The sequence below is a fragment of the Herpailurus yagouaroundi genome, unplaced genomic scaffold (assembly GCF_014898765.1).
Source record: "Herpailurus yagouaroundi ecotype Mexico unplaced genomic scaffold, PumYag 220, whole genome shotgun sequence".
Taxonomy (NCBI): domain Eukaryota; kingdom Metazoa; phylum Chordata; class Mammalia; order Carnivora; family Felidae; genus Herpailurus; species Herpailurus yagouaroundi.
In genome coordinates, this window is record NW_024412451.1 from 156,357 (window position 1) to 180,773 (window position 24,417).

Here is a 24,417-nt window from a genome sequence, read left to right on the forward strand (position 1 = left end):
TTTTTTTTTTTTTTTTTTTTTTTTTTTTTTTTTTTTTTTTACTGGTTTTCTCCCTACTGGTTGATATTAGTGATTAAGAAAATGGTACCCAGGTCAACTACCTAGATGTAAGTCTCAGCTCTTCACCTTCTGTGTGACTTCTAGCCTCTCTGTATCTTGCTTTTCTTTTCTGTAATGTGAGGATGAATGATAGGCCCCATCTTGTTGGACTGTTGTCAGGACTTGATGAGTTAATATATGAGGTTGTTTTAAAATATGCTCACACTGGAGCCCCCAGGTGGCTCAGTCAGTTAAGTGACCGAGTCGTGATTTCGGCTCAGGTCATGATCTCACAGTTGGGGGATCCAGCCCCAAGCCCAGCTCTGTGCTAAGTGTGGAGCCTGCTTGGTATTCTCTCTCTTACTTGTACGTGCTCACTCACTCTCAAAATACATAAGTTTAAAAACTTAAAAAATAAAATATGCCCACAATTAATTCTATTTATTTATTTATTTATTTTTATTTTTTTAATTTTTAGTAAGCTCTATGCCTGACTGTGGGGCTTGAAGTCACGACCCTGAGATCAAGACTCACATGCTCCTCAGGATGAGCCAGTCAGGCACCCGTAGCCACAGATTCTGGGATGTGCCTTCTTTCTTTTTTAATTTTCTTTTATTTTTTAAATTTATTTTTTAATAACTAATTTTTTGAGAGAGAGAGAATGAGCAAGCATGGGGGCGGGGAGGGTCAGAGAGAGAGGGAGAGAGAATCCTAAGCAGGCTCCATGCCCAGCATGGAGTCCCACACGGGGCTTGATCCCAAGACCCTGGGATCATGACCTAGGCCAAAATCAAGAGTTGGGCACTTAATCGACTGAGCCACCAGGTGCCCCGATATACCTTCTTTCAATTACGTGGAAACCAGTTCCTCTCCCCTTGAGTCTGAGCTTCACTCAAAACTTCCTCATAGCCAATAGAATATGGCAGAAGTGTTGCTGTGTGACTTCCGAGACTAGGTCATAAAAGGCGTCGAGTCTTCCTCCTTGCTCTTTCTCTCGGATGGCTCCGATGGGGAGGTCGGCCACCACCATGTCGTGATGGCAGAGAAGCAGCCATTGGAGAGACCCATGTGGGGAAGAACTAAAGCCTCTTGCCAGCAGCCAACACCACGTGCGTGATCCGTGTTGGAAGCAGATCTTCCAACCCCGGTTAGACCTTCAGATGACTATAGCTCTGGCCAGCATGCTGACTGGAACTTCATGAGACACCTGGAGTCATAACCACCCAGCCAAGCCATTGCCAGATTCCTGACCAGCAGAGACGATGTTAGCTGATAAATGTTTGTTTGAAGCCACCAGGTGTTGGGGAATGATTTGTTATGCAGCAATAGGTAATTAGTACAAATGTCTAATGAATTTGGGACAGTGCTGGAAAATAGGAAGCACTGTGAATGTTCGCTATTATTGATGGGTCTTGGCGTTGTTACTTTTGAAATGGAATATTTCACGTATCCTTTTTGTTTTTAGATTAATTTCTTTAACCTTTATTCATTTTTGAGAGATGCAGAGAGACAGAGCATGAGCGGGGGAGGGGCAGAGAGAGAGGGAGACCCAGAATCTGAAGCAGGCTCCAGGCTGTCAGCACAGAGCCTGAAGCGGGCCTCGAACTCACGGACTGTGAGAAAATATACCACATTTTCTTCACCCAGTCCTCTACTGATGGACACTGGTGTGATTTCATCTTCCAGATGTGGCGAATAACACTGCTATGAAGCGTTACAAATACTTCTTCAAGACCCTGCTTTCAGTTCTTCGGGGGTACGTACACAGGAGTAGAAATGCTGGCTCCTCTGGTAATTCTATTTTTTTTTTCAGTTTTATTTTATTATTTTATTTTATTTTATTTTATCTTATCTTATCTTATTTTATTGTAAGAGATAGTGAGAGTGGGGGAAGAGGGAGAGAGAGAGAGAATCCGGAGCGGGCTCCACACTGTCGTGCGGAACCCAGGAGCCCCAAGATGGTGACCCGAGCAGAAATCAAGAGTCAGTCGCCGTCAGACACAGAGCCTGCTTGGGATTCTCTCTCTCTTTCCCTCTCTCTCTACCCCTCCCCCCACTCTCCATAAACTTAAAAAAAAAAAAAAAAAAAAAAAGTCAACAGGCTTGTGAGTATTCATGCCCCCGTCCCACAAATAGTTACTGAAGGGCTACTTTGTGCCAGGCACTGTTCTAGGCCCTGAGGCACAGCGGTGAACAAAAGGGATCGAATCCGGCTCCTGGAGTGGATACCGATGTGGGAGGAGTCAAACTACAAAGGATAGAAAGACATCATATGTTTCATAGTGATTAGCTGCATGAAAGAAACAACCAGAGCCGGGTTAAGGAGATAGTAGCAGGTTATCTCTCCCAGATAACACAGTCCTGCTGCAGGTCCCTCTCTTCCCTCCCCTGCCTGTCGTCTGCCAGAAACTCTGCCTGCGCCAAGTTGCACTTGCAGACACCATCTGCTCTCCCTGGGAGTGGGGCCCGTGCCAACTCCAGCGTCTGGACTCTTGGCACGGAGCCCTGGAGCCCTGGAGCCAGGGAACTCTGGCTAGCCCCGCATCGAGAGGGGAATCGTCCAGTTTGACTGGGCCTAGTGATAAGGAAGGCTTCTGGGCAGAGGAAGCCAGTGCAAGCTGGGTGGACTCCATGAGGGAGAGAGTCCTCCGGGGTGAGGAGTGTCCCTTACCGAGATTGATGGGAGCCGGAAGTTGATGATAATACTCCTAAACATCATCAAACACACTCAGAGTGCCTATATTGCCAGGCTTTGGGTAAATGGTGGACGCTGGGTATCGCGCCTGATCTAAGTGCTTTACGGATGTTATCACGTCTAAAAGGCAAGGAGTGTTTAGCCCATTTCACAGATGAAAACTTGAGGGTTGCGAGAGGTGATGCCATTGTACCGAGGACACAGAGCAGGTGCCCTGAAGAGCCTGCAAAGTAACTCGGGTCTGTGTGGGTCTAAACACGGTCTCGTAACCACCACTTGAGCCACCTGATAACCAGCACATCACCCCATTCCCGGCCCTCTCCCACCTCGGCCTCCTTTGCGTGGAAGCTCCCACCGTACCCTTTTGCCCTATTTCCTCCCCTCCCCTTGGGCCAGCAAGGAACACAGCCCTGGGGTACAAACTGCCGGTCCTGGCTCCAGCTGTTTACCTCGGCCAAGTGAGCGCACACCTCTGACCCTCAGTCTCTTTATCTGTAAAACTTTAGATAGAAATAGAGCTGCCGAGAGGAGTCAAAGCCACCGTGATTGTAAATCCCCTAACCCACCGGCCAGGGGTCCGGGCTTAGACCGCACTCCGTGAACTAGCGTCAGGCTCGCAGTCAAGAACCCAACCTCTCTGCGCCTGTTTCCTCCTGCGTACAACAGGACAGTAAATGACAGTGTCTCTTCAGTCCTTGCGAGGAATAAATGTCTATGCGTCCATGCACAGCACTGAGAGCAGTGCACACAGTTAGCCGCTGTTGCTGTTATTATTATTGGGCAAGGAGAGTGGCGGGGCGGGTGGAGGCGGGCCGAGCCAGAAAGGCCCTGGAGAATCGGGGGCGCCCCCTCCTCCACCCCGCAGCTCTTGAGCCTGGGCGAGGGGGGGTCGGGGCCCACCGTCCTTGGAGCCCCCCGCTTGCTCCCACACACCCCGGGTGGCAGGGTTTCCGTGCTGGGCGCTGACGTCGGCCTTCAAGGCCCCCTCCCGGGCCGCGGCGGAGGGCGGAGCCCGGAGCCCGCCCGCCGCCCCGCCCCCATCCCCGCCCCCGCGCGCTGCGGGCCAGGGGCTCCGAGGGGGAGCCCAGAGGAACGCGCAGAACCCGCACCCCCCAGGCCCAGATCCCAGGGAGCGCGGGGCTCGCTGAGTTCAGTCACTTGCGGGCCGCAGTGTCCGGGCGGGTGTCGGTGCAGGGGCCCAGGAGGTCCCAACATATGGCCGTGGGCGGTGAGTGAGGGGCACAGGTGGGCGGCACTGCTCCTCCCCTGGGTCCTAGTGTTGGGGATGGGGAGGCAAACGTTGGTGAGGAAATCGGCTCCAGCCAGGTTTGGTGAGGGCGGGAGGCTTGGGCCCTCAGGGGGGATGGTGGGGTGGCATTATTCCTTGAGGTTGAATGTGTATGAGGGCGGTGGGTTGGGGCTATTATGGGGGAGTTGTGCAAAGGTGGATTCTGGTAAAACAGGAGGTGTGGGGGAGCTGATGAGTGTGCAGGCAATTGTGTAGGGCCGTGGATGTGGTTGGAGTAGGGGAGGGGTGCTTGGACCGGGTGTTTGGGGCAGGTGTGCAAGGGAAGTGAGTGATGGGAACAATGGAGAGTGTCTGGGATGCATGAGTGGGAAGCCTGTGCGTACGTGTGCAAATGGGGGATCTGATGCTAGGGCGACTAAGGGTGTGCGAGGAATCATTTGGGATGAGTGTGTAAGCAGGTTGGGGGCTCCAGAGGAGTGTTTAATGGGAGCTGATGTTGTTCAGAGCAAGTATACAAGGAGCCATCGGGGAGATGAATGCCAGCAGGTGGAGGTGGGGGTTGGGCTGGAGTGGATGAATATGTGTGGCAAGGGTTTGGGGTATTCAGTGTGCAGACTTGCAGGTGCAGGGGATGTGTAGTTCATGGGGCAAGTAAGTGTGTAAGACACGGTTTGGAATAAGTGTGCAACAGGTATGTGGCTTTTGCCTGAGGAGACAGAATCCCAGAACTGAATGTCCAGACCCCTGAGTTGTCTTCACAACTTGGCCCAGCGTCTTTTAGTCTTGGGGCCTCAGTTTTACTATGTGTAAAATGGGTCTGATGGTCAATGAGCTAACTATCGTCTCTGCCAGGAATCTCTCCAGAGTCAGGAGTCAGGGGAAAGATGGTGAGACTTTGTTATAACTGTTTTTCTTTTTTTTTTTTTTCTTTCCTCTACCTCCAGAAAACCCTTCCCAGAGCCTCTCCCCAGTCATGGACAGCCCCAGTCTTCGAGAGCTCCAACAGCCTCTGCTGGCAGGTGTGGGCTGTGGGCCCCCCATCCAGAAGCCTGGTGAGCCCCAGCTGGGGCCTCCCTTTGGAGAGACAGCCTTTGCAGAGTCCCTGAGGGGTTGGCAGCTCCTCCCACCACCTCTTCCCACTGTGAGCGCTGGCCTTGGGGAGCCAGGGCCCCCTGACCTTGAGGTAGGAGCAGCAGGTCTTAGTGGGAGCTGGGGGAGAGGGAGGCGAACTCAGCTGTGGCCAACACCTGGCTGGCTGGGGTACCTACCTTCAGCCTGGGGGGGTCTCACTTCCCACTGCGTGTGGACTTCCTACGTTCCTAGTCATGGTTTTTGCTGTTCTGGTTTCTTCACCTTTTTCTCTCCAGATTTGTCACTCATCTTTCTTCCCTTGTCTTTGGTTCTCTGTCTTCCCTCTGATTTCTGACTCCCCTATTCTCTGATTTTCTCTCTCTTTCCGTGCCGGCCCCGGTCTCTTCTTTTCAAATTAATGTGTTAATTTGTATAATTTCTTATTCCTTGTATCTACTGTGAAGCTTGTCTTTTATATTTTTTTCAAGATTTTATTTTTAAGTAATCTCTTCACCCAATGTGGGGCTCAAACTCACTGCCCCGAGATCAAGAGTCACATGCTCTTCTGCCTGAGCCAGCCAGGCGCCCTGCTTGTCTTTTATTTGTTACACATGGTTTTCCAGTTACTATTCCTGTATAAGAAATCACCTCAGGGGCATCTGGGCGGCTCATTTGGGTGAGCATCCGACTTTGGCTCAGGTCACGGTCTCAAAGTTCATGGGTTTGAGTCCTGCGTCGGGCTCTGTGCTAATGGCTCAGAGCCTGGAGCCTGCTTCAGATTCTCTCTCTCTCTGCCCCTGCCCCCTGCTCATGCTCTGTCTCTCTCTCTCAAAAATAAATAAACGTTAAAAAAAAAAAAAAAAAAAGAAATCACCTCAAAACTTAGTTGCTTAAAACGGCAACACTCATTATGGCTCATGGTTTCCATGGGTCAATTTGGGAAGGACTTGGTTGGGTGGTTCTGCCTCAGGGTCTTTCATGAGGTTGCGGTCAGCCGGCGGCTAGGGCTGAAACAGTCCATGGCTGAAGCAGCCGGGAGCTGGGTGGGTATCTCTCTCTTAACCTTGGGGCTTATAAATGACTCTCCCCTTGCAGGCTGGTTTGGGCCTCCTCACAACATGGCAGCTTCAGCATACTTCGCGTCCTTATGGGCCTTCAGCCTCAGAATGAGGGCTCTGGTAAGGCAGAGGCTGCCTCACCTTTTCTGACCTATGCTCGGAAGTCATGTGGCATCACTTTCACCACATTCTACCAATTATGAGTGAGTCACAGCCTGCCCAGACTCAAGGAAAGGGGACACAGACCTCACCCCTTGGTGGGAAGAGTATCAGTCACGCTATAAGAAGGGCATGTGGGATGAGAGAGATGGCTGTGGCCATTTTTGGAAACACGGCCAACCACATTGTGGCAGTTAGCATCACTCTGACATTGTATGTGTCTGATAATTCCATTCTTTGAAAAGTTTGAGGGCCTTATTATTATTATTAGTATTGTTATTTTTTAAGTTTATTTATTTTTGAGAGAGACCAAGCACAAGTGGGGGACGGATGGAGAGAGGGAGACCCAGAACCTGAAGCAGGCTCCAGGCTCTGAGCTGTCAGCACAGAGCCCAACACGGGGCTCGAACCCACAAACTGCAAGATTGCGACCTGAGCTGAAGTCGGTGGCTTAACCAACTGAGCCACCAGGCATCCCTTGAAGGCCTTACTGTTTCTGCTACTTCTCATTTATGGTTTCATATGTGCCTGGTTATGTTTGGAATGTATGCTGGTCATCATGTTTGAAAAATTATTTTTATTTTTATTTATCTTTTAAATTTTAATGAGGCTCCATGCCCAACGTGGGGCTTGAACTCATGCCCCTGAGATTAAGGGTCACGTGCTCTACTGACTGAGCCAGCCAGGTGCCCCTGAAACACTATTTTTAGGACTATTATTTTGTGGCCCAGGCTGAAGGTACATACCATTGAGAAGATATAGTTTGCTTCTGTCAGCCACCTGGGGTCATTACCAGTTAGAGATCTTTTTTTTTTTTTTTTTTTCCAACGTTTATTTATTTTGGGGACAGAGAGAGACAGAGCATGAACGGGGGAGGGGCAGAGAGAGAGGGAGACACAGAATCGGAAACAGGCTCCAGGCTCTGAGCCATCAGCCCAGAGCCCGACGCGGGGCTCGAACTCACGGAGCGCGAGATCGTGACCTGGCTGAAGTCGGACGCTTAACCGACTGCGCCACCCAGGCGCCCCTAGAGATCATTTTTAATCTAGTTCACAGTTTGATTGAAAGGCTATTTTTCTGGGATTGGCAAATGCCCACAGCGCAAAAGAGGCCTCAGTTCATTTGACCTCTCTGCTAACTGATTTTAATTTCGGTTTTGGCCTTATAGGAATTACTTAAAATCGTGTGAGCTGTTTGATGCAAGATTTAGAAACAAAAAAAAAAAAAAACAAAAATATTTTTTAAAATATAGAATTTCTAGTTTTCAGCAGGCAGATTTGTCCTAGTAATTTAGGTTACTAGAGCTGTCTCTCTCTCTTTTTAAAGTTTATTCATTTATTTTGAGAGAGAGAGAGAGAGAGAGTGCACACATGGGAGGGGCAGAGTGGGGGAGAGAGAGAATCCAGAGCAGGCTCTGCACCATCAGCGCAGAGCCCGATGTGGGGTTCCAACTCATGAACCTCGAGATAATGACCTGAGCTGAAATCAGGAGTCAGATGCTTGCTCAACTGACTGAGCCATCCAGGCGCCCCCACCCCCCAATCTATCTCCACTTCAGGGGCTGTGAGTGGCCCCGTGGTCTTTGAAATGGAACATAAAACTTTGGGTGTGAATGGAGCTCTTTGGAAACAGGGTACACAGCTTCCCCTCAAAGGGATCCAGGATGTAGAAAAGTTCAGAGCCTATCTCCTGGAACATTTTCCTCTCTTGCTGTTTCTGGGGAGGCCCTGGTATTGGTCTTTGGGGGCTGTGGGGAGCAGAGCAGTGGGGCAGGGAAGATAGGTGGAGATGCCCACCCAGGCCCTCTCCTACCCATAGGATGCATCATCCAGTGACAGCGACTCGGACTGGGATGGGAGCAGCCTTCTCTCCCCGCTCCTACCCCACGACCACCTTGGCTTGGCCGTCTTCTCCATGCTCTGCTGTTTCTGGCCTGTGGGCATCGCTGCCTTCTGCCTGGCCCAGAAGGTCAGTCTGTGGGTGTGGCTGGGAGGGGGCTGGATGTAAGAGAAAAGTGCATTCAAAACAAAGCAGAGGTGCTATATGTGGGGGGAAACCAAGGTGGAGAGAAGGATCTATGTAGGAACATTGAAGGGTTAAATGAGTGTTTCAGAGTGAAAGCCCAGAGTGGTGGTTCAGAACCTGAGCTCAAATCCTAGGTCTGACACACTCTTAAGACTTTTGGACAAGCCACTTAACCTCCCTGTGCCTCATCTGTAAAATGGGAATAATTCTTCCCTCTGGTTCACCATGAGGTCCCAACGAGTTAGAACAGTGGCATAGAGTAATAGATGTATATTTTTATTACCCAGCCAGTCTCCCCTGTGCCCGACCACAGTAGCGGCTCCCTGGTTTTGGAATCTATGAATGAGTGCGTGGGTGTACCGGCGTGGGAAGGGCTTGGGGAAGGGTCTGGGGCTGCGGGAAGCAGGGTGGGATGAGGGGATGCCTGAGTCACCGCTGCCCAACGCCTCCACAGACCAACAAGGCTTGGGCCAAGGGGGACGTCCAGGGGGCAGGGGCTGCCTCCCGCCGCGCCTTCCTGCTGGGGGTCCTCGCCGTCGGGCTGGGCGTGTGCACATATGCGGCCGCCCTGGTGACCCTGGCCGCCTACCTGGCCTCCCGAGAGCCGCCCTAGTTGCCCGCGCGGCCCTCACTGTGAATCAGGGGCCGGCACCGGGCGCGTCGGCGGGCAACGTGGAGAATCCGGGTGGATGAGGCGGCGGCAGCAGCGGCCACCGCCTCCTTCCTGGCCGCCGCCAACGAGATTAAACTCCAGACACTCTCGCAGCCAAACCTGTGTCTGTGTGTGTATGTGTGCGGGGGTGCGGAGACCAGGAAGGGGCAGGCTGTCCCCAGGGTGCTCCGCGACAACTCGGAGCTGGAGAAGGGGAAACCCGAGGGGCAGAGTGTTCTCTTCACAGCGCGGTGGTCGGCAGAGCATTAGAGAGCGGGGCTCCAAGTGCTTACTCCTCAGCTGTGTAACCTTGACCCATGTGACCGCTCTGAGCCTCACATCTTCCCGTCTGCAAAATGGGGCTTTCTCCGCACCTGGGAGCTATGAATGGGCCATCCACGAAAAGGGCGGTATCCCTCAGCTCTTTGCACAGCAAGCGGCTGAAACTCAGCTCAGACTGCTTTAAGCATCAAAAGGCAAGGAAGCTGAAGCAGAACTGGACTCAGGGGCCCAAATGAAGTGAAGGCTCTGGTCTCTCAGCCTCCTGGCCCTCCTTTTCTGTTGGCTTCATTCTGTGCAGGCTTCTGGAGAAGTGTGGTCCCAGGAACTCAGGTACCCCAGAGGTCCTCCTCCCTGGGGATCCCTCACAGGGTGGCCCTGGGTGAGAGGCAGCCCCATGGGAATCACACAGCCAGAGACCCAGAGAGCTTACAGCCTTGAGGCACTGGCCCCCTGGCCCCCACTGAACAGGCGCTGCTGGGGGCACAAAGTGCTCCCTAGCAGGGTCTGATAGATCACCAAGTAATAGCATGACAGGCAATTTACAGCTTAGTTTTCTCACGCCTGTTTAATGCCATTCTGGATCTTCCTAGAACACTTTCCCATTTGGCGTTCTCCGGAGTCTCACAGGGCAGAATTTCAAGCTCAATCAAGACTTTGAGGCTTCCCCTTCTCGGTTACTGGGGACGAAAATGACACCAGCTCCACGGGGCAATTGTGGGAACGGGGTGAGCTAGTTCAAGCATGTGAAGCATGTGGCTGAGGGCCCGCCAGACATATAATTTTCACTGTAAACCCCCAAATGTCAGCACCCCATAGAATCTGGCGACCATGTGGCCCAGCTGTGGGAGAGTTACTCCTTGTGGGATGCGCTCATGTTCTTGGCTCCCACCCACTAAATATGGGGGTGGGGGACACAGCAGTCAAATGGCTGCTAAAACCTCCCTTCCCCGTATTTCCATACAGCTGACCGACGGGCCTCAGCCGCTTCTGCTTACAGATGGGGAACTGCGGCCTGGAGCGTGCTGGGGTCTCCTGGGCTTGTCTGAATGGTGAAGGGCTCTGGGGCTGGACTCTGAGTAGAAGCCCCCTGCTCCATCATTAGCTAGCTGGTGACATCTGGCAGCTAACTGGCTTCTGAGCTGGTTTCTTCTCGTAAGGCAAGGATGCCAAGACCCACGAGGCCCTCCCACTGTGCATGTTCCCTCCCTCCCCGGTCCCTACTTGCCCTGCTCCAGCACACCAGCGCCACCCTGAACCTGATCCTCCCTCTTCCACAGGCCTCCTCCTGGGCTTCCGTCGGAAGTCTCCCATACTCCATCAAGACGTCCCTGACTGATGTATTAAATGTGGCCTCTCCCAATCCCTCTTCCCTGCTTTTTACACAGCATTTACCACCATCTGACAGACACTGATTTTCTTTGCCTATCACCCCAGTGCTCCTTGAACCTGGGGGTCATTCACTGCTGAGTCTCCAGTACCTAGCAGGGTCTGCACAGAGCGGGTACCCAGAGTGGGTACCCGACAGGTATCTGTCAGGCTGGCGGGATGGGATGGGTTTTGAGTTTGGAAATGCCTTCCGGGGGAGGGGAGGGTGGGTCTGTGCCCCCAGGCCCGCAAGCTCATCCGGGCACACAGGGATGGAGAGGTGAGGCCAGGCTGCTGGTTTATTTTCCATGGAGGTAGTGGGTGGCGGTGGGAGGGGCGCCCTGCCCCGGCTTGCCTCAGCTCTTGGAGTAACGTCTCTGCAGTGATTCCCGGTAGAAGCGGAAGACGTGTTGCGAGGCAGCCTGGGCCGCGGCCAGGCACTGCTGGAGCTGGAGGTGGAGAGACCTGTTGGTGCTGGGGCCACCCTGCTCCCGGCCCTGACCCCATCTGGTTCCCAGAGATCCCAGACCTCTTGCCTCCCCCGCGGTGAGGCAGGTGGTGAGGGAAGGATTTCAAGGGCCTCTCTTCCCCACTTCACAGGCTCTCTCTCAGAGAGGAAGAGAGGAAAAGAGAAGGTGTGGGCTTCAGGGGGCAGATTAGTGCAGCTCCAGGACTGTGGACCACAGGATCAGGCATCCTGATTGCTGGAAGAGGCCTCAGCCTGGAGCTCGAGAATTTCTGAGCCACAGGCCCTGTGACACCAAATCGTGTAGAAAGCTGTGGAATCTGGGACCGCAAATCTTGACCACATGTTCCTCGGTTCATGGGAGGTCCAGGTTGGCTGTGCTCTCAGAGACCAGAGCCCTGGAACTCTGGGTGTGTACGGTCTGAGCAGGAAGGTGAAGGGCTTTCAATGCCTCACCTCCCCATCTCAACCAGGGCTCTTTTCTCTTTTCCACTCATTACTGGAGCTTCCTTCAAAATTCCCACAAGGGGTTCTGGGCCTACAAGGTTTGACAATTCCTTCTACGTAACAAAGGGGATGCAAGGAAGGATCTGGCCTTCACCCCATCTCCACCCTGGTACCTCAGCATCCGAGTAGAGCCCCTTGGTGGTGGACATCAGCAGCTTCCGTTCCACACTGTCAAGGGCAAAGGTCAGGATGGCCCGGGCCTCCTAGAGACGAGGGGTAGGACACCTGGACTCTCCCCCCAGGCACAGTCTCAGTTGGTGCCAAATAGGGCACCTGCCCTTCCCAACAGCCACCACTCCCCACGTGTATCAAGTGTAGGTGTCTTGTCTAGGCACCGTCCCCGCTTCCCTGGGCAGGGCTTTTGGCCTTTCCTTCTGTAGAATCGCTTCCCACACCCCGATTCTACCCACATGGTTCCAACAGGGGCCTCCAAGCACAGTACTCCTGTCTGTAGGGGCAGCCACATGCCCCCCAGTCATTACCCAGTACCTCCTGGCCCCCTGCCTCCCTCTCCAGCTCTGTGCCACGAGGGCTGGAAGCCAACACACTATTTCCCAGACTCCCCTGCCCGTCAGGTGTCCCTGGTAGTCTCGGGGGAGGCCGAAGGAGGGAGAGCCACATCCTGTCCTCGCTCCGATAGAAGTGGATGCGGTGGCTATGGCAGTGCCCACAGTAGCTGTGGAGGCTCTGGGGACATCGGCTGCCAGGGCAAAGCCAGGATGCCTTGTGTGCACCCAAAACCAACTGTGACGGTGTCTCCCTACAGGCTTTTAGTCCCTGGGTATCGCCCTCCTTCCTGTTTGCTCCCTTGGCTCTTCCAACATCGTCCTAACCAGCTTCCAGCAGTACATTCCCTGATACAACCCCAAGTGGCTTCTGCTTTCCTGACACAATGCGACCATCATAGTACTGGGCAAGTAACTCGGAATATCCAGAGCCCTGGGCACTGTGAATCTGAGCCAGTGAAGAAAAGCACAGACCTTTAGGGGCTGGTCACAGCCTCAGGCAAGATGCTTGCCAGAGAATGAAACCAACACGCATAGGACAGCAGGGACTGAGAAGCAAAATCAAGGAAATCCTTAGGGTGTCTGAGACCCTGGCTCTAGCTGGACCTATGTTTGTAGTTTGGCACTGAAGGTAGATATGGGTCCCGGATGGCATTCTAGCACTTGCCCCGATGCACAGACCAGAGCTTGCCAACTGGGACTGACGTGCTAGGAGCCAAGCGTGTGGGGGAAGCGGGCCTAGAGGAGTATCTGCTCACAGCCTTTCACCACCCTGGCCTTCACACCTACCTTTTCCTGCTTGGCCGTGGGGTCCAGCACGAGGGTCCCCTCAGAGTCCAGAGCACAGGTGACCCCACAGAAGAGGGCCCGCATGGGCACACCTGCATCCACCAATGCCATGCAGGCAGCGTTCAGGCAACAGGCCAGGAGCTGGGTGCCACGGGCAGAGGTTAAGAAGCATTTCCACTGTAGGGCCGGCCAGCAGAGTGTGCCTGTGTTCCACCTACCCTGCCAGGGCTTGTGGCCAACTGCACAGGCTCATCACAGGAAGGCAGTATGGCACAGTGGTTCTAAGTGGTTTTGGGATCAGGCAGCCCTGGGCTCCAGACCGGTCTTTGCCACCTCTCAGCTATGTGACCTTGAACAAGTGACTTACTCTCTCAGCCTCAGTCAGGGGTCAGAATGATACTCAACAGAGTTGTACTGAAGCACGTGCCAAGTGCCTTCAGGGAAACTGAGGACAAGGAGGGGAGAAACCTTCCACAGTCACATGGGGAGTGGCAGGGTCAGGCCCAGAGCCTGGGATCTGGAGGCAGCCACCACCAGGTGACAGACTGGCAAGGTGACAGAGGGAGAAGGGAGGCATGCCCGGGCCTGGAGCCAGACGACCAGCCCTGCCTCAAGTTTCCTCTAGTCTCTGTCTCCAGCCCCACATAGTGGGGAAGGGTCCAGCTTTAGGATCAGTTAGCCCCAGATCTGCCCCTCCATTATCTCCCCTCTGGGCTTCAGTTTTCCTTCCGTGAGACAGGGCCTGCCCCCCCCTCTCCCCCCCAGTTGCCCATCTCTGGTCCTCAGCCCCAACCCCAGGGATCCTTCTAGGCTGAGCTGCTGACCCAACTGCTCTGCCTGCTCAGGACTCCCCTAGCACTGCTCAAGGTCAGGGTGGAGGTCAATGGCACAGGCTTTGTAGGTAGTCGGGCCTCAGCTTGAGTCCTGCCTCTGCTGCCTTCCAGCTGTGTGACCCTGGGCAAGTCACTTCCCCTCTCTGGGCCTGTTTCGTCACATGAAACATGGGAACATAAGAATACCCATCTGCTGGAGCGCCTGGGTGGCTCCGTTGGTTACGCTACTGACTTCAGCTCAGGTCACGATCTCACAGTTCTTGAGTTTGAGCCCCGTGTTGGGCTCTGTGCTGACAGCTCAGAGCCTGGAGTCTGCTTCGGATTCTGTGTCTCCCTCTCTCTCTGCCCCTCTCCTGCTAGCACTGTTTCTCAAAAATAAACATTAAAAAAAAAAAAAAAACAACAGCCATCTACCAGGGCCCCTGGGCTCTAGGAGCAGATGACTTGGGCTCAAATCCTGGCTCTGCAAAATACTAGATAAAAGCTAACCTTGCCATGCCTTAGTTTCCCCATTTGGAACATGGGGATTATAGTGGCACCTATTTCCTGTGCTGAGAATAGTTAGCGAGTTAATATGTGTAAGGCACTCAGAACAGTGCCTGAGACATGGTAAGCACTCAAGCTGTGTTTGCTATTCTTCTTCAAGTGGGTGCCTGTTAAGCATTGGGAGGCCTTCTGGTCAACACAGGGCTTGCTTGTGGGCATCAGCAAGGGAGGCAATGGGAGAGATTCTGAAGGACTTCCTGGAGGAGGCAGCCTGGGGGGAAGGATACAGAGCCAGCATCACTGACGACCTGCAGCACCACAGTAATGGAGGTACGGGGGTGCAGCGCTCCCAATACCACTGCTTCACAAGTGTTCCTGATCAGCCGCTCCCGACTCTTCTCAGCGACGCCTGGGGAAATCAGGGGTGGGGTGGGGTGGGGTGGTCAGGCTCTTCCCTTCCATCTGGCTCACCTTCCTCCACATGCCCCACCCAAGCCCTCTGGGAAGGGCCTGCCGGCTCCGCTAGGGTTGGTGCAGGACCCTGCAGGGATGACAGAGGATCCCCAGTGGGAAGGAGGCAGAGCCTGACCCATACCCACTTCATCCCTGCCCCCTCTGGCATCCAGCAACAGAGCTTCTTGGGGGATGAAAATCCCGGAGTTCCCTCCCATTGAACCCAGACCCAGGGGTGGGGGTGGGGGTAGTGAATGGGGGGAAAACAGGTTAGTAGAAAGAAGGGGAGATGGAGCCAGGAAAGACAGACTAAAGTGGAGGCAGAGGGGACCCTGGGGACAGTGGTGAGGAAGAAGGTGGAGATCCCCCTGGGTCCAGTTACCAGGCAGCCCGATCTTCGGCCTCAGAATCACCTCCAGGGTGGCCTTGTTGAAGATCTCTTTGCTGACCTTCACCTCGGCTGGTCCGTATACGCCCGCCAGGACCGATGTATCCCCTGGGGAGACAGCACGGGTGGCCTCGCCCACATCCCGCCTTCCTCTGGGGTCCCAGTGCGCCGTGCTGAGCCGGCTGGCCAGGGTCCCCCACGCCACCCCCCAGTCCAGCCCACGAAGTGCTGGCACTGATTCTTCCAGCGTTTGCTTCACTCACTCCTCTGCCTGTGCTTCCTCACCTGTGAACCGACAGGTTAACGGCGCCTCCCTCCCTGAGTTCTGAGGATTAAATGACATAATCCACGTAGAACACTCCCGAGACTGCCTGGCGCACACGACACTGCCTGGCACACACGGAGCGTGCAGCGCAACGGACGTTCGCTGTTGTTAACTTTACTAGGAGGTTCCTCCCGAGAGCTGACCTTCCTCCTTCTTACTGCAGCTGGTCTTCTCACTCCTTCCAGAGCTTCCCCCCAACCTGGCTCTCTTCCCTCAGGCTCGCGTCCCAAACTCTGCAGAAGTCAAGACCCCCGAGAGAGGGACAGATATACCTGGGAGTGATCCCGAGGGGGTAAGAACAGGGGCCAGGGAGGTTAAGACCCAAGAAACAAAAGCCTGGCATCTAGTCCTGCAACCTTGGCTGACTGTGCTCACTTCTCTGGGTCTCAGTTTTACCATCTGCAAAATGAAGAGACCAGACTACACCAGTGGCTTCCAAACTCTTCTCACCATAGCTCCTGATAAAAAATATATTTTACAGCGTGACCCCAATCTCACGCAAACATATGTGTAACCGGAACAAAGGCCTCACAAAACAACTTACTGTCACTGCTTTGCTACACTCTGATGTTTTCCACTCTATTCCAGTTAATTTTATTTACACTTATAAGATTTTATTTCTTAAAAATGTTTATTAATTTTGAGGGGGGAGAGAGAGAGAGAGAGAGAGAGAGAGAGAGAGAGAGAGAGAGAATCCCAAACAGGTTCTGTGCTGTGACTGCAGAGCCTGGACACAGGGCTCCATCTCAGGAACCGTGAGATCGTTACCTAGGCCAAAATCAACAGTCGGATGCTTAAACGACTGAGCCATCCAGGCGCCCCCTTAATATTTTGTTTTAAGGAATCTCCACACACCCCCTACCCCCCACCGTAGAGCTCAAACTCAAGACCCTGAGAGCAAGGGTCACATGCTCCACTGACTGAGCCAGCCAGGTGCCCCTACTCTATCCCAGTTAAAAAGGACCACTAATGAACACAGCCGTGGTTCTCAACCCTGGCTGCACACTGGAATCACCGGCGACCTAGAAAAGATACTGCCGCCCGGGCCTCTCCCCCAGAGATCCTATTCAACAGCTGGGGTGGAGTGCAGGCACCAGGAGCCTCAGAGCCCTGCGGGTCATTCCAGGGTGCAGCTGGGCCCGCGGTCTGCAGGGGGAAGAAACAGCGCTGGAGCATAGCTTCAAACAGCCTGCAAACAAGCATCTCCGCAGCTGCTGCAAACGGACAGGGGCCAGCCTTAGCAGGTGCACGGTGGATTCTGGGCCTCAGGCTCCGGGAGAATCTGTCCTCAAAGGGAAACTTATCTACATAGAACGAGATCCACACCGTGGTCTTCATTCTTGCTGCCTGGGGCCTCCACGAACCTAGGAGTCCCTCCTTGTCACGGACATGGCTCCAGCAATTCTCTGGATCTACACCTGTTTTCAACTCCTCCGGCATTTATCTGATCCCCTTCCAAGCAAAGCTCCCAAAGACCTGTCGCTTCTTGTGCTCTCTTTTTCTTCTCCTCCTTGACCCCTCCATCCGAACAGCTCTTGACAGTGACAGAAGTCCAGATTGTCCCCCCATAGGTCTGGGAGGACGGATGCAGCTGGTGCGCCCTTACATCTCAAACACTTCTCTGGGCCCCAGGTGAGTGCTCTCTCTTGGTTTTCCTCCTCCCTTCCTGGCTGCTCTTCTCAGTGTCTTTTTAAAATTTTTAATGTTTATTCATTTTTGAGAGAGTGTGAGTGGAGGAGGGGCAAAGAGAGAGACACAGAATCCAACAGGCTCCAGGCTGTGAGCTGTCAGCACAGAGCCCAACACAGAGCCCGGCGTGGGGTTCGAACTCACAGACCATGAGATCATGACCTGAGCCGAAGCTGGATGCTTAACTGACTGAGCCACCCAGGTGCCCCTTTTCTCAGTGTCTTTTCCTGGCTCCCCACAAGTTAGAAGACACAGGTTTTAATCATGTAACCTCTCTTTTCCACCTACATTTATTTTCTTGATTTCATCCCATCAGTAGCTTGAAATACCATCTATAGCCAGAGGGTTCCTAATTGTATGTCCAGATTGCGTCTCTCTTCTGAATTCCAGACTTGCATGTCCTTCTGCCCAGTCCCTATTGTCCCTGTGATGTCTACCGGGCACTGCAAACTTAATGTCCCAAACTGAACCAGTCTTCTCCCAGCACAGCTGATTTTGGGAAAAAACCTTAGTGTTATCCCTCTCTCTCTCATACCCCAACACCGAACCATCTGCAAATTTTGTCAGCTTTACAGAATCTCATCACTTCCACTCCCACTCTGGTCTGAGCCACCACCATCGCCCCCACTCCCCTGTACTTCAAAAGTCAACACTGCAGCCAGAGAGATTCTGTTAAAATACATTCAGATCATGTCACTCCTCTGAGCAAAACTTGGGAGCAATGGCCCCCAGGTCCTTCACTAAGCCTCAAATGACAGGCAGTCCCCCTTACCTCTCTCCAGCCTCCTCACTGCTCCAGCCACATTGTCTCCTAACTACTCTTCAAACACACCAGGCAAGTCCTTGCCTCAGGGTCTTTGCCCCTGCTGTTCCCCACACTTGGTATGCTTTTCCTCCTGATATCTTCGGGGTGTGCTCCCTTACCTTTAGGTCTTTATTCAGATGTTACCATCTCATCAAGGCCTTTCCTAACCATCCTATTTAAGATTGCACCCCTGGCTGGCACACCCTATTCCCCTTCTCTGTATTTTTCTCCGTAGTATTTTCCTTAGCTAACCTTTTGTCTGTCTCCCTGACTAGAAAGTAAACTGTTAGGTCAGGGATTTAAAATACTTTTTATCGACATATTCCCAGTGCCTAGAACAGTACTTAGCACAAATACATATGTGTCCAATGAAGGAATGAATTAAAACAGGTTTGTACCTGGGTAGAAAGTAATGCTTCTAGTGAGGAGACTGAAGCATTTACAGGGATGATCCTTAGGCCTATCTCCAGAGGAATATTTACCTGGGTAAGGGAGCGGAGTCCAGTTTGAGATGCATTTGGATAGGGGAAGGGGACATTTACCTAATAGGCAAGACCTGCCCCAAACTTAAGCGATATTTACTCCTATAGAGAGATGCGTGTCCCAGTCAAAGAAATATTTATCCCAGTGGTGGGGAGGAAAGGGGACATCACTCTCAGTCTGAAAAGTACTCAGGTAAAAGACATGCCACGGTCCAGAGAGTAATTAAACCGGTAGTGGTCATCTGCCAGTTTAGAGGTATTCACACATATGGGCAGGTTTGCCTCAGCCTAGGATGTAGGCACCCAGGGTGTGTGGGGTGGAGGTGGGAGACGAATCTAGTCAAGGGAGATATTTACTTTGGTGAGGAGCTTTTCTCTATTCTGGAATATTTGGTCTTACGAGGAAGTCTGCTCCTCTCTCATCTGAGTATTTACCAGAGTGGCGATGTCATTTCCCTTCTAGTCGGGAAAGAGAGATTATTCTAGCATATCCGGTAGTATCCACCCGGGTAAGAAGAAATGCACCAGTCCAGGAGGGACATTCACCAGCTGGTGTCCAGGAGAAGTGGCACTCCTTTGCACGGTACCCTGTAACTTCCTAAAACAAATACAACGTAGCGAACGTGGCCGGGGCAGTATTTACCTAGGTTAAGTTCTTACCTTGCAGGAAAGAGGCAGAGCCGTCCGGCCGGGACAACAGGTTCTGCTCACAGGCAAAGTGCCGGAGACTGCAGCCTGGACCTCGAGGACTGGACTCTGCTCCAGACTCAGTACGCATCTTGGCGTCAGTCTGCATCACCCCTTCCATCACCCCAGATCCCACGTGCAACTGGGACGCTCACTTCCGCGCAAAAGCGCGCGCTTGCGTACAGGCTGCGTATCCAGTGCGCACGCGCCTATCCCGGGCGCCGGGAGTCGCGCCCGCACGTGTCTCCGCGTTTACTAACAATCTGGCCCCTCCCACTCCCGCCTCGCAAATCCTGGAAATCCATTGGAGATTAGAGAAGAGCGGGCGGGCCTTGGCCTGGGCTCATCCTACCCGAGGCCCCCGGGCCCTAAAGGCCTGAGGCTCTGGTCAGGTTGCCCTCTTCTTTGCCTGTTACAGAAAAAACTAAGATGAGGCTATAAGAGTACTTTTGGCAAGCTAGATTGTTTTGTCCACTCATACCCGTGTCCAAGAGGCCGAAGAACTGGTAGGTTGTGGCTTCTTGGGAGGATGGGGCTAACATTTGAATCAGGTTCATAAAGGGGCAGCCTCAGTCTAGGAGGGGAGAGGGGCGGATCGCTGAGGAGTTGTTAGCGAAGATGGCGGTGGCGGCTGTTGCGGCGAAGCTCCGGGGCTCAGGTCGAGGCTTGGGCCAGGCTGGCGTCCTGCTCCTGCGGCGGCTTGGTGCTCGGGGGCTGGCTAGATATGTGAGTTCCCGGGGCACTGGGAGCTTTCCCCAAGTGAGAGTAGGGATGTCAACGCCGATTTTAGGGTGTCAGGTCTGTGCAGGGAGCGAAGGAAGGGCTGTCACAGAATGGAAAAGGTCTGGAACTACTCGGAGAGGACACTCGGGAACAACTTCCTCAGGAGAGGAAAAGCGAGGCAGCTCCATTGTGGGCCCCGAGGAAGGGAGACAACTTGGAGAGAGGGAGTGGGTTCCTCATTAGTTGCCACCCATCCCCACCGGAGGCCGCTTGGAGGGGCACGGGAGGAAGGCGAGACGTTTCTTCGCAGGCATTAGAGTGAAACTGCCCGAGGAAGACACTTTCTTCTCGGTAAGGATCCCCCCTCCCCCTTCCAAAAGGAGGAAAGAGATCAGGTCCCCCAGCGCGGGCTTTTATAGTACTCTTCATTTCCCTGTTCCTTTACTACTGTTCTGATTTTAGAAAGAATTGCGTAACAAAGTCTTTTGATCCTGTGTCCTTGATCTAATGCCAGAACAGGAACCTTGTCCGTTTTTGTCACTCAACACAGGAGACCAAGCGATCAATACAATTTTGCCGGATTAACTAAGGGAGAAGAGGAGGGAGAGAGGTCCAGACAGGGCACCCCCTTGCCCAACTGAGTCGCAGTTGAGAAATGCCTCAATTCTTTTCAAAAGGGTTAGAATCCCTTTGGGTTGATGCTGCTGACAGTAAGTCCACACAGCAGAGATCTAGCTGGAAGCCCGTTTAGAGGGAGAGAGGCATTGGGCTGCGGAAGAGCCATGAACTAAAATTTCACAGATAGGAGAGTAATGTTTCAGAAGGTGAGTTCATATTCCTAGTCACAGCTTTCCAGCTGTGTGGTCTTGGGCAAAGGACTGCTCCTCTGGATCTCTCCAAGGGGATGCATTTCCCCCTTTCTAAAATGCTAACAGTGACCACCTCATAGGGTTGTAGTAAAAATCAAATCTGTCAAGTGCTAAGACCTGGACCTGGTATTTGATAAGGGCAATAGCAATGTTGGTCACTGTGGAAAGTGAGGGTGGAGGGAAGGGACAGAAACTGACCTTGGCGACCAGGAGAAGAAAGGAGGTGACCTTGGCAGGACCTGGATTGGTGAGGGCCCTTGGAGGGAAATCTATCAACATCTTGTGGGGTTGGGTCTGACCCCCTGATCCCTAATCCTTTAGGAAAGGAAGATAAAATCTGTGGGAAGACCCTTTAGGTAGGAGGAGGGTGAAGAGGATGGGCCAGGGGTGAGGGGAGGGGACATAGACTGGAAATGGAGTCACTTGAAGCAGGTAATTCTGAAAGGGCTGCTGGAGCAGGCTGGGGGTGGGGCAGCCTCCTGCCTTTGGGCTATTCTTTGTGGCTTTTTTTTTTTTTCCTGAGCAATCAGATCTGCAGGGCTGATCTCAGTCCAAATAGTCTATTGGCTGGCAGTGGGGAGGACTGGGGCAGAAAGTAGGGAAAGGTCATTTATGGCTGATTAAATCTTCTTCCAGGTTCAGTCTCCCTGCTACCTTTCTCTCTTGACTCCCCTTCTTTATTTTGTGGCAGTATAATAGGATGGGGGATTTTTTTGGAGCAGCTCTTTCAGAGTACCTACTTTTTTTTTTTTAAGTTTATTTTCATTTTGAGAGAGAGAGTGGGAGCAGGGGAGGGGCAGAGAAGGAGAGAGAGAACCCCAGACAGGCTCCCATACCGTCAGTGTGGAGCCTGATGTGGGGCTCGAACCCACAAACCGTGATATCGTGACCTGAGCGGAAACCAAGAGTCGGACGCTTTTAGAGTTCCTGTTTGTTCTCCCCCACTTTTATTTCTCCCACTTGCTTTTTTTTTCTTCCTAAGAATAAAAAGGAGCCTTTTTTGAGTGGAGGGAAGGAGTAGGAGCATTTAGTTAAGGAAAATTGTAGACCCGGAGCTGTCCGCTAGAACATTTTGCAATGATGACCGTGTTCTAGATCTGTGCTGTCCAGTACAGTAGCTGCTGACTACACATGGCTACTGAGCACTCAGAATGTGGTTAGTATGGCTCAGGAACTGAAGTTTTCATTTAATTTTCATCAGTCTAAATAGCCACACGTGGCTGGTGGCTGCCATCTTGGGTGGTGCAGTCTTTGCGGATCAAGGCAGATCCCAGGGATAGTGGTTTGGGGGAAGGTTGAAAGGCTGTGTTGTAGTGGATGGATGGGTCGTGGGGCAGGCTGGGTTGGGAGAAAGGCTGGGGCTGCCTGACTTCCATCTCTGCCTTCTTGCCTCTCCTTTCACCATGTTCTTGACTGAACACCCTGTTGCTCGGGAGGTGTCTGCCTGATTCTCCCTCCCTTCCCCCTGCAGTTGTCGGTGTTTTAGTGCTCAGGGAAAAGAGGAGAGAGGCAACTTAATTGTCAGGGAGTCCTGAGTTGGTTTCTCAGCCACCACCCCAAGAAGCAAGTGGGACCCTGTCCAAGTCATTTCACTTCTCTGAGCATAGCAAGTGGGGTGACTGGAGTCTCTACTCTTGGAAGTCAGGGGGCACCTCGAGCTCAGTCTGTGTGAATTGTCAGGGATGTTGTTTCTCTGACCCCGCTGTCCGGGGGCAGCCTGTTGGGGACTCCAGTGCTCTAGTGCCCTGTGCAATATCTCCCAAGTGGTGGTGCCCAGTGTGTGTTGAGGCATGAATGGAGATGGTCATTACTGGTCTTCTAACCGTATGGGTCCATCTCCCTCTTGGCTGGTGTCTTGAGCTTCCCCCCCTCCCCGGATTCTTTTTTCACATCAGGAAGCCCTTCGTGGTTTACAGTACCAAACCGTTACTATACGTAATACGGTCACATGCCAAGGTATTGGTGGTTTTCTCCTGACATGAGTGGGGAAACTGAGGCTCACGGGGTGAGGTCTGAACTTGGAGTTCAGGACTCTAAAGCCCCGTTTCTCCTCGCAGTACCAGGCTGCCAGGAGAAGCGATTGGGCTTCGGTTTAAGTCTTGCAGTATCCTGCTCCATCTGGTCTTGGCACGTGTCCCCAGCTTCTGCCTGCGGCCCTTGGGTCTGGTGAGGTGCTGGTGTGGAGGCGCCAGCCTCAGCTCCCCGTGCCCTTCCCTCCCTGCGCCTCAGCCCCACGGGCCCTTTTCCCCTCCTGTGGATGAGCTCCTTCCACCTGAAGGCCTTTGTAGGACGATGGTCCTTCGATGTCGGCTGACAGGCCACTTCCTCGGAGAAGCTTTCCTGGCCCCAACACCAGTGTCCATCTGTAAAATGGGGCAGCGGCAGTACTTCCCTCAGAGAGATGGGAAGGTGAAAGGAAGTGGTTCCTAGGAAGCAGTTGCCACGTTTCCCAAGCACTCAGTAAGGTCTCAGGAAATGGGGGCTGTAATTTTTCTCCAGGGACAGTAAATCTGGTATGGTCAGGAAAGGATGGCCTCCCTCAGGGCCTTCCACTTGCAGTGCCTCGGGGGGCATAGTGCTGCTAAAGCCCCTGGGTTTGGGGGGGCCCTGGCTACCCTCGATACAGAGGACTCGGTTAACCGGCACCATCCACAAAACCTTCCACGGCTGGACCCCACCTTTCTCTCCAGCCTCCTCAGGCAGCTAGCTGTAGTCAGGCTGGCTGGCTTCGCATGCTGACATCACCCCTCACGATCTCCCTGCCCTTAGACGAGTCACTGAACCCCCCTGAGCCTCAGGGCCACCCCTGTTGTACTGAGGTGAGACAATAGTGCCTGCCTCACCGGGTGGTGCGGAGAGCATATAGGCACCAGGAAGTGTTTTGCGTGGCCCCGACTTAGCTGTTGTTACTAACGAGTTACTGTTATTAACGTGCTGCAGCCTTACTGGTCCCCAGGGTCCCACACTGCCAGGCTCTCCCCTCTTGCCTCAGCCTTGGTAGTTCCCGGGGACTGACGCCTTCCTCCCCCTAGCCTCTGCCTGGCTCACCCCTGCTGGTCCAGCAGGTTGGCGTCACTCCCCTTCTCTAGAAAGCTTTTCCTCATGTGCCCTCTGATGCTGGTAGCAAAAGTTCCCCCCTAGAGCCACAGCGGGTGCTCTGTACCCACGTCACCCCAGACCTGTGGTAGTAATTCTTGTCATTTCCACAAGGGGACGCAGGTTCAGGGAGCCAAGGTGACGCCGCCGGAAAGGGAGGGAGGCCCTCATGCTACCCTGCCGTGTGGCTGACCACCAGTCTGTCCTGCCCCCACTTGTCACCTGTGTGTTCAGTGTTGTCACCCATCTCACTCTCTCATCTCCAGCCTGTACAGGGCCCCGCGTGGACTATTTGGTAGCTACCTGCTGGACAATAGCGATCATCAGATATGCTTGTTAGCTGCTTGTAATTGCTGAGTGTTCGTTATGTGCCGGGCACTGGGCTGAACACTCCGCACACATTGACTCGTTTAATCCTCCTGGTGACCCTTGAGATAGTTACTCATCCCACTGTTCATGGAGGAGGAAACAGGTTCAGGGAGCTTTAGGTACACAGCCAGGAGGCAGCAGTCTACTCCGCTGGGAGTCTTAACCTTAGCCTTGGTGCCAGAGGGAGTGGCTCCATGGGGGCACCCCAGTACCTGCAGGGCAGACCGGACCACCCAGAGCTGGCCTGTTTCCAGTGTGGTGGGAGGGGATGTGGCAGCAAGGCTTGGTAGCCTCTGCCATTGTCAGTTACTGGGGGGGGGGGGGGGGGGGGGGGGGGGGGGGGGGGGGG

General features: G+C 53.3%; 3 protein-coding genes across 5 annotated transcripts in view; 2 read left to right on the forward strand and 1 right to left on the reverse strand.

Annotated features, from left to right (window-relative positions):
* TMEM91 (transmembrane protein 91) overlaps nt 1-9,067 on the forward strand; it is a 10,596-nt gene extending 1,529 nt beyond the window's left edge. The window contains exons 2-5 of one of the 3 annotated variants that reach the window (XM_040457192.1): nt 1,726-1,830; nt 4,928-5,166; nt 8,090-8,239; nt 8,751-9,067. In XM_040457192.1, the coding sequence (XP_040313126.1) occupies nt 1,746-1,830; nt 4,928-5,166; nt 8,090-8,239; nt 8,751-8,909 (633 nt within the window). In that variant the 5' untranslated portion in view covers nt 1,726-1,745 and the 3' untranslated portion in view covers nt 8,910-9,067. Of the gene's footprint in view, nt 1-1,725; nt 1,831-3,603; nt 3,963-4,927; nt 5,167-8,089; nt 8,240-8,750 lie in introns of those variants that run through there. The other 2 variants (XM_040457194.1, XM_040457193.1) reach the window with 2 other exon arrangements.
* A 709-nt stretch (nt 9,068-9,776) lies between these two features.
* EXOSC5 (exosome component 5) lies at nt 9,777-19,517 on the reverse strand. The gene is made up of 6 exons (XM_040457188.1): nt 18,985-19,517; nt 15,018-15,131; nt 14,470-14,591; nt 12,864-13,004; nt 11,682-11,771; nt 9,777-11,044 (listed from the first exon to the last, which is right to left on the reverse strand). Exons 1-6 carry the CDS (start codon nt 19,130-19,132, stop codon nt 10,952-10,954), a joined length of 708 nt encoding a protein of 235 aa, XP_040313122.1. The 5' UTR covers nt 19,133-19,517; the 3' UTR covers nt 9,777-10,951.
* Nucleotides 19,518-19,603: 86 nt separating this feature from the next.
* BCKDHA (branched chain keto acid dehydrogenase E1 subunit alpha) overlaps nt 19,604-24,417 on the forward strand; it is an 18,194-nt gene continuing 13,380 nt past the window's right edge. The window contains exon 1 of the mRNA XM_040457179.1: nt 19,604-19,737. Within this exon, the coding sequence (XP_040313113.1) occupies nt 19,630-19,737 (108 nt within the window). The 5' untranslated portion in view covers nt 19,604-19,629. The remainder of the gene's footprint in view (nt 19,738-24,417) is intronic.

Coding starts and splice junctions, on each gene's coding strand:
- EXOSC5 (XM_040457188.1), bottom strand. CDS start 19,132: ATGGAAGGGGTGATGCAGACTGACGCCAAGATGCGTACTGAGTCTGGA. Junction 15,132..18,984: donor CTCTGCCTCTTTCCTGCAAG/GTAAGAACTTAA, acceptor CTGTCTCCCCAG/GGGATACATCGGTCCTGGCG. Junction 11,772..12,863: donor CCACGGCCAAGCAGGAAAAG/GTAGGTGTGAAG, acceptor CCTCGTCTCTAG/GAGGCCCGGGCCATCCTGAC.